Source organism: Hydra vulgaris, chromosome 07 (assembly GCF_038396675.1).
Source record: "Hydra vulgaris chromosome 07, alternate assembly HydraT2T_AEP".
NCBI classification, from domain to species: Eukaryota; Metazoa; Cnidaria; class Hydrozoa; order Anthoathecata; family Hydridae; genus Hydra; species Hydra vulgaris.
This window is the reverse complement of record NC_088926.1, coordinates 10698487-10707500: the sequence shown is the minus strand read 5'-3', so window position 1 is coordinate 10707500 and position 9014 is coordinate 10698487. Positions and strand designations below refer to the sequence as shown.

The window sequence follows — 9014 nt, the reverse complement described above, 5'->3', positions numbered from 1 at the left end:
TAGGTAAATTTTGACTTTTGCAGGTTAACTTAATATAATTATGTAAATGAATTAGTTCATTATACAAAGCTTCATTGATATCTTCACTGTATTGCTCCATAATTTTTTGAACATTAGTTTTTAAATCCTCATGTGATATGTTTAAATTTGTCAAAAATCCAACTGGTGCGAAAATATCCTGATAAGCTTTAGCCTGTTCTTTTAAGTTTACACTGAGTATTTTCAAACTTTTCTCAAATATATTTGTTTGAAATGCTTCTTTAGGAGTCAATTTGGTTTGAACAAGTGTCTAGGATAATTTTCGAATCTTGTAGACATTTTGAAACTAAGTTTATTCGACTCAGGACGGTGTTCCAAAAAACTGTTTGTAATGCAAATTCAAATTCGTCCATCTTTCCGATCAGATTATGTGCCTCCGCTCTCTAATTCATGTCAAAACTTGAATCTTCTGCAATTTCATTCAAAGTATCTTCTATGTCTTCGTAGTTACAATATATTGTATTTACAGAGTCTGCATGAGCACTCCATCTGATTTTAGACAAAGATTTAACAGACCTATCCGAAAATTTCTCTAGAACAGCCCATCGTTTGGTTGATGACGAAAAAAAGTTATATATTTGTTGAACTATTCCGAAAAAATTAATTGACTCTATACAACAATCAACACCAGATGAACCCACTAAATTCAATGAATGTCCAGCACACGGCAAAAAGGTGGCCAACTTATTGATATTCAAAATTTTTGTCTTCATACCTTTATATTTTCCAGACATGTTTGGCACATTGTCATATGATTGTGATCTACAGTTGGATTTGTCCAAGCTGAGAGTTGAATCCAAAAAATTGATGGTTACTTCAGCTAATTTCTCACCGAGTTATCCTTAACTTGCACAAAATTAATAAATCTTTCAATTGGTTCAAATGTTGTATCATCAACATATCTCGAGATAATACAAAGCCGATCTTTGTGACTAATGTCTGGTGTAGAATCGACGGATAAACCAAAATATTTTGAATTTTTTACTTCGTTGCTAATCGATTGTAAAACTTTCTAGGCCATCAGTGCAATGAGTTCGTCACAAACAGTCTTTGACAAATAATTAGTTTTTCCAGATCCAACATTTTCACAATTTTCCATATGTTCAGATAGAAAAGGGTCAAACTTCGAAATAAGCTCCAGCAATCCTATAAAATTGCCATTGGGTTCTTTACCGAAACTTTCGTTGAATCCTCTGAAAGCCAAGTTCTTTTCTATTAAAGTATAAATCACTGCTACTATTCGTTTCAAAACTTGTCGCCAGTAATTTCTTTCCTTTCTGATTTCAGAGTCCAGCTAAACTTTTACAACTATAATTATTTTTACACTCTAAATACTTTATCAAAGCTTCTCTATGTTCAGGTGAATTCTCATGAATTTTTAACAATCAAAACGAATTCTTCCAGTCTCTAAATCCATGCGTTGCTAGGGCAAACTGAGAAACTCTAGACAGCTTGCACACAAAGCAAAACACACTATCTAGCCGTGGTGAATATATTAATCATTCTCGTTTAAATTCTTCCCCATTGGCTTTTTTGCTAGTGAAAAGGTTTTTTGAGCAATAGCAATCATTTTCTGCATACAACGTTTTTGAAGCCAAAAATGTGTCATTTATATTTTGACAGACTTGAGGCCTCTTTTGAATCCATAATTCAACATTCTCCTTAGACAAATCAGCCCATAGTCCGGCATCACTCTGTCTATTAATTTGAGCACTCAGATCATTTAAAGTTATTGCACTTATTGGAGATGACTCACAACAAGCTAGAGTTGCTGTTTCAGTGATTGCTGACAAATTATTTGTTTCCAATCCAGTAGCATTTTCATTTACTTTAATGAAAAACTGATCAAGCTTTGGTAATTTTTTGACTTCCTCATCTTTTTCAGCTTTTTTCTTACGTTTTTGAGCTCTGCTTTCATATGTTCTCTTCATTTTTTAGTTTTTTCTAAAATAAAGGAAAAAGTCAAATATTCTTATATTTCTTTGCTGAAATAAATGAAATAATGCACTAATTAAATTCTTACATTAATTTATTGAATTGTAATATACTTAAAAAATCATTTTAAATCTAAGTTTCTAGTTTATTCTGTAAAAATAGAACTCAAATTTCAACTTATTAAGTTGAAATTTGATTTCTATTTAAAAATTTGATTATACCCTACATTATAATTTCACAAATTATGAATAAACAAGGAAGGGGTGTATATTTTCACTAAAATATTACTAAAGTAATTTTTAAGAGATGGCGCCCGTAAAAAAACATGTTTTTCAAATTAATAATTTGAAATTATAAATGTTTATGTGCAAACTCACAATATATAAATTTTTTTTCAATACAATTGTCGATTTTTTATCAAAAGTTTTCAATTCAAATATTTATTTGTTTTGGAATTGGATCTCCTGATGCTTGGGGGCCCCCAAAATCTTGGGGACCTAGGCAGTGCCTAGTCTGCCTATAGGTAAATCCGGGCCTGTTTGTAAAATAATATATCAAATTTCTCGAATTTAAACAAAGCTTACAGATTTTTGACGCAGGATTGTCTTTTTTTACAGCATTTAATAATATCCCATTTGATTGAAGATGTAAAATTGTTTTCTTTTAATTCCCATACTTCTTTAAACAGCTCAGTGTCATTCTTATACTTTTTTATGTTAATAAAAGTTTTCTTTTTTAAATTTAAGTATAAAACGCTCTATTTTTGAAAAAATATATATTTCTTAAATATTGAGCACTCTACATCGATCAAGATCAACTCATTTCCCTGCGGGAAACGAGTTGATCTTGATCAAAGTGGCCTTGTTCGTCAAGTTTCGTGTTTCGGAGTTATAGAGTTGAGAGAGGGTTATACCACAAATAAGTAGCCTCCTCGTCTGTAGTGGCCCTCTCGGCCTTGAGGAGGTGAATTAACAAAAAAAAAAAAGGAAGAGTTTAGTATTTTTAACACTAAACTATACAACAACAATATATATATATATATATATATATATATATATATATATATATATATATATATATATTTATATATATATATATTTATATATATATATATATATATATATATATATATATTTATATATATATATATTTATATATATATATATATATATATATATATATATATATATATATAACATGGGAATCAAAAAAGATTTAATGTACAACTCAAATCAAACTTTTCTTAAGGTGATTGTCAGAGCATAACCAGACATTTTTACTCTTATCTACCTCAACATTCATTTTATCAAAAATTATAACATTTTGCCACATGCAAAATATCTGCCACATCCATATCACACCATTTTTTATGTCAATTGCACCAGGCAATCTTTGCTTTTTGCTGTTTTGAAAACCTTAGTTTCTTGCTTGCAAACCGCTATAAATCTTTGAAAAATTCTAGCACTCATATTTATCTAAATGTATTGTTTAATTTATGGCAGAGAACGACTTTTTTGTAATGTTCAAGTATTAGTTTAAGTTCCTAAAGTTTTTAATATTTGAATGTCCACTCTATTTTTTCTAGATGCTTTTCTACTTCAAATAAAAGTTGAAATTACTGATGTTGTTTGAACAAAGAATAAATTGTAAAAGTTATATTTGCATTATAATAGTAATAACACTATTATAGTTTTATTACTTTAATAATGCAGTTAGTGACTGGAGTGTTATTACTTTTATCCCAAGTCCCAATCGCTTAATTCAACCCTTGATATATATATATATATATATATATATATATATATATATATATATATATATATATATATATATATATACATATATATTATGGGTATTCTAGTAAAATAGATGTGTGCTGTAAGGATACATTGATGGAATTGTTGACGAATAAAGGCATTTTTCCCCAAAATAAAAAATTTTTCAATGAAAAAAAAAAATTCTTAACTTCTAAATTTTGAGGGCCCCCAAAAATAGTATAATCATATACATACATACATACATACATACATACATACATACATACTTACATACATACATACACACGGATGTACACATATATACATTTATATATATATATATATATATATACATATATATATATATATATATATACATATATATATATATATATATATATATATATATATATATATATATATATATATATATATATATATATAAATACATATATTCATATATGTGTGTATATGTGTCTAATAAAATGATGTAGCATGAAAGTAACTGATATTGATTTTTATATCATAAGACTAACTTAAGACATGTACCAGAAAAAATCTGTGTGTGTTCTGATGTGGTGTTTACAGAAACCGTGCATCATCTTAAATAGCTAATTGTTTTAAAATGCCATTGTATTAGTGTTATTCAAAATTTAAACAATTCTGTTGTTTAAATTTTGAATAATTTTTAATTGTCAAAACAATTAGTTTTAATCGAAAAGTCATCAAATCAAGATAAGAATCGAGAATAAGTTTTGCATTTTCTCGCTAAAAATCCTGGTGTATCAAACAAAACAAATTCTAAAGAGTTGCAGATTGCTTTGAAAACAGTGCAGAGGGTTGTGAAACAATTTAAGGACACTGGTACAATCAAAAGAATATCAGGAAGTGGAATAAAATGTTTTGTTAGACAAGATCTTAGTAAAAAAGTGAAAGATGCCTTAGACAGAAAACCGGTGATTTCTGTTCGAACTTAAGCGAATAAATTTAAGAAAAGTGCTTCCACTATACAAAGAGCGAAGAGAAACTGTGGTTATAAATCTTATAAAAGGAAAAAAGTTCCTCGTCGTGAAGAAAAGCTAGAAAATGTTGCAATTCATTGTTCAAAGCTGCTCTATAAAAAATTATATGCCAAAAAATATTGTTTGATTATTGACAATGAAACTTATTGTGCTGTATATATCGGATCTCCTTAAGGACACTAATATTATTCAGCAATTAATCGCAAAAAACTGAATTCCAATTTTAAATGCATTAGAATGCAAAAATTTGCTAAAAAATTCTTAGTTTAGCAAGCAATTTGTAAATGTGGTGAAAGAAGCTCTTATTTTGTGACTACAGAAACAATTAACATCAAAAATATACATAAAAAGATGCCTCAAAAAACCTCTTTTGCCGTTTTTAAGAACACATGCGGGTCACCTGTTATTTTAGCCCGATTTAGCATCACGTCACTTCTCTGGGACAACTTTAAACTGGATTAGAGAACATAAAGAAGATTTCATTGAAAAACACTGCAATCCACCAAATTGTCCCAAACTACTTCCTATTGAAAGATATTGGGCTCTTGTCAAAAGAAAACTAAGGTTCGATGTAAAAGAAGCCAAAAACATTAAAGACTTCAAAAAAAAAAAAAAAAAAAAAAATAAAGCTACCAAGAAAGTCCAGCCGAAGACTGTGCAAAAGCTGATGTTGAGTGTAAGAGTTAGAGTTATGTAACAAAAGAATTGCAGAGCATGTAACAAAAGAAGGGAAGGGGTTGAGAATTGACAAATATAGGGTAACGTGCTTTATGGATGACCCCCCCCCCTTTATTGCATTCATAACGATTTGTTTTAATAAAACAAAAATAGAAAAGTTTTTAACTGATTTTTTTATATTAGGAGAATAGCTAACTACTCTTTTCTTTTTTTTTCTTAATGTTTAAATAAAAATATTGATGTAATTCTTATTTTTATTTATTTATTATACTTATATTTCAACCAAAATAAAAATACATAAACAAATAAAAAAACAATACAAATAATTTTAATTATTTGTATTGTTTTTTTATATTAAGAGAGTTTAGAAAAAAAAAGATTTTTATTCTAAACTCTCTTAATATTAAAAGTTTCACTTTGAACCTTGTCAAACCTACGCGACTATTACTGGTTCCATTACTGGACTAAACTGGTTCATTTTTTAACTTATTACTTAAATTTATGTTACTCATTATTCAAATTTTTTTTTTTGCCGCAGTTTGCATTTCTACATTTAGTAACATTTTTGCCAGTAAAAGTAAATTTGTTCTTTTGTTTTCGAAAGACTATTAATTTTCATCAACGAAATATTAATTTTTATCAATGAAACAGCTTTTGATAATTACTTTTTAATCTAACGTAACAATAAAGCAATATTTTTAAAATCTTATTGTTGAAGTTAATTTTCCTTCTTTTCTATTAACTTACGTCATTCTGTTTAAATAAGAACGCCAGTTTTCGTTTTTTATAAAGAATTAATAAAAGTTTTGAAGTCATAAATGCTGTTAATTAGCAAACATTTTTACAAAATTAAATCATAAAAATTTCTTACGTTAAAAGTTTATTTATCAAACACTTTTAATTAAATAAAAACTTTTTTAATTTAATTTCGTTAAAACGCTTGTTGAAAACACCTTCTTTAAATAATATAATAAAATTTTATTATAAAAATAAAGTTTTATTATAAGCTCTATAATAGTAAACATTCCATTGTAATATTATTAAAAATGATTTAAATATAATGATACATTCTTATTTAAGGGAATAACTTCAAAAAAACTTTGTTTGAAAGCTATTTTATCTTTCAATTAATGTTCATTAAAAGTTTAATTACAAAAAAACTTTTTTTTCTCTCTTTAAAAAAGAGTGAGTGCCCATAAAAATACCAAGATGTTTAAAACGCAAGTTTAAATTTTTTTTTTAAACTTTTTTTTAAAAAGTCCTTAAAATCGCATTTATCATTCAATCAATGGTTAATTACATAAAACGTGACGCAAATATAAATACCAAAACATTTTAAACACTACTATATAAATGTGTCAATAGTTTTTTCACAATTCTCATTCATTTAAAGTTTAATTACATAAAAGGTGGCGCAAATAAAAATACATTTTAAATGCTACTTTATAAATGCAACAATAGTTTTCTTATAATAAATATAACTGCTGCATTTTTTCAATTTAGAGAAATAACTATGTAACTGTTTAGAGACAAAGTTCTTCAAGTTTTATTCATCACAAAGTTCATTATTTGTACACAAAAATTAATAAACTAATCAAAAGTATTAAAAAAGTTTTATTTGATGAAACACAGTGTTAAATGAAAAAAATTTTTGTTAAATGATTTTCTAGTAATTTATAATTGCCCTGTTCTTTTAAAAACATTGACCACTCATATTTTGTAGAACACATTTTAAAATTGTTTAAATATATATGCATATATATATAAGCATATATATATATATTCACACACACACACACACACACACACACACACACACACACACACGCATATATATACATATATACATATATATATATATATATATATAAATATATATATATATATTTATATATATATATATATATATATATATATATATATATATATATATATATATATATGTATATATATATATGATTTTAACAATACTGCACATTAAATATATAAGTTAACTATCAATAAAATTTAAAAAACAAAAAGACTTACAGCAAGTAACTTAACAATAGTTTCACCTATACCAGCATACACAGGTTCACGTTCCAATGTATTAAACAAAGGACAAGGATAATCTGTAAACAAAATTTAAGGCTAGTATGCAAAGCAAATGCTGAAAAAAATTGAAAACTAACTTTTTACAAAACAAATTGAAAACTGTATTTTAATTAAAACAAATTACATTTGAACTCTGCTCCAATCCGTAGCAACAGTCTTAAAGGAAAATTTTTAGCCCATGGAATTTCAGTACTAGTTATATAAAGCCCAAACAAATATGGTGTGGTCGGAATAAGCAGATTTTTTTGACACTATAATAAAAATTAAAATAATTTGGCCATGTTTTAAATTAATTAAATTAAACTAAAAAAAAATGCAAAAATAAAAATATAAGGGCTTATTTTTTATTTTTATTTCAAAATGAAATAATTATTTAAAAGAAACATATTTTTTGTTTTAAATCATTTGCTTTAAGATAAAAAATATATATATATAAAATAAAAATATAAAAGTAAAATAAAATATGAATAAACAAGATTAAACATAAGACAATAAATATATTTAAAATATTAATAAAAATATTAAACTTTATAAATTATTTTTTAAGATTGATCAAATGTTTATAGCAATACATTTTATTCAAAACAAACTTTTATAAATTTTTGGAAACATTATGCAGAAGATTAGAAAACAAATGAATTACCTGCAGCGAACTTTTGAAAAAAAGCATTCCTGCACTTTTTTGAGAAAATGCTATGTTGTTATCAAATTCAAGCTGTTCTAAGTCTGAAACCGGATGACCTATATAAAAAAAATACATTTGTCTTGTCAAAAATCTTTGGAATAAATATATGTATATGGGTGATTCTCCAGAAAGGTAGCAATATACTGTCACCACAAATTTTTTCTTACAAGTTAATACTATTATTATTTTTAACGGGTACAAATAATAAATTTACAGCTCATACAATGTTAAACTAATCTAACCTAAATTATGTTCCACAGACTGTGACAAGTTATGTCCGTGGAATGTCACCACCCAGACCTTTTGCTAATCCCAAGTAGTTTAATCCTTGATAGAAGTACTTTACTTTTTTTTAATGAATAATAAATAATTAAAAATACATTAAAATTAGAGTTGACATATTATTTTCCTCAAAACATATTTTCAAAGTAACTTTTATGTGATTGAAGCTCGTGTCACCAGCTCAAGTGTCACGTCTGTAGATAGAGTTGTTAACATCAAAAAAAAGCTGTAGGATAAAGCAGTAGTGCTTCTGTTGCTGTTCTAGCTGAAATACCAGACATTTTTATTAATGAGTAAAATTGAAGGAAGGTTTGGTGGAGTTGTTTTGTGTTAATAAGCGTTGAAGCTTTAAAAGTTGAATTTGGTAGTGTGAGTGTGTCACATCTGTGGTAAACATTTGTAGAGTATATAAATTTATTATTTTATAAGCAATAATTTTAATTACTAGCTATTACCTGGACATGCTTACTCCAAGAGGGAACAGAGTCCTAGCCTCAAAACATAGCACCCCTTTTAGGCTTT

General features: G+C 26.5%; 1 protein-coding gene across 2 annotated transcripts in view; it reads right to left on the bottom strand.

The window, feature by feature from the left end:
- Window positions 1-9014, bottom strand: part of LOC101236593 (zinc finger FYVE domain-containing protein 9) — a 77847-nt gene that overhangs the window by 18134 nt on the left and 50699 nt on the right. For both annotated transcript variants that reach the window (XM_065801010.1, XM_065801011.1), the window contains exons 11-13: window positions 8169-8266; window positions 7650-7776; window positions 7460-7542 (exon numbers count right to left, since the gene is read on the bottom strand). In XM_065801010.1, coding sequence (XP_065657082.1) covers window positions 7460-7542; window positions 7650-7776; window positions 8169-8266 — 308 coding nt within the window. The remainder of the gene's footprint in view (window positions 1-7459; window positions 7543-7649; window positions 7777-8168; window positions 8267-9014) is intronic.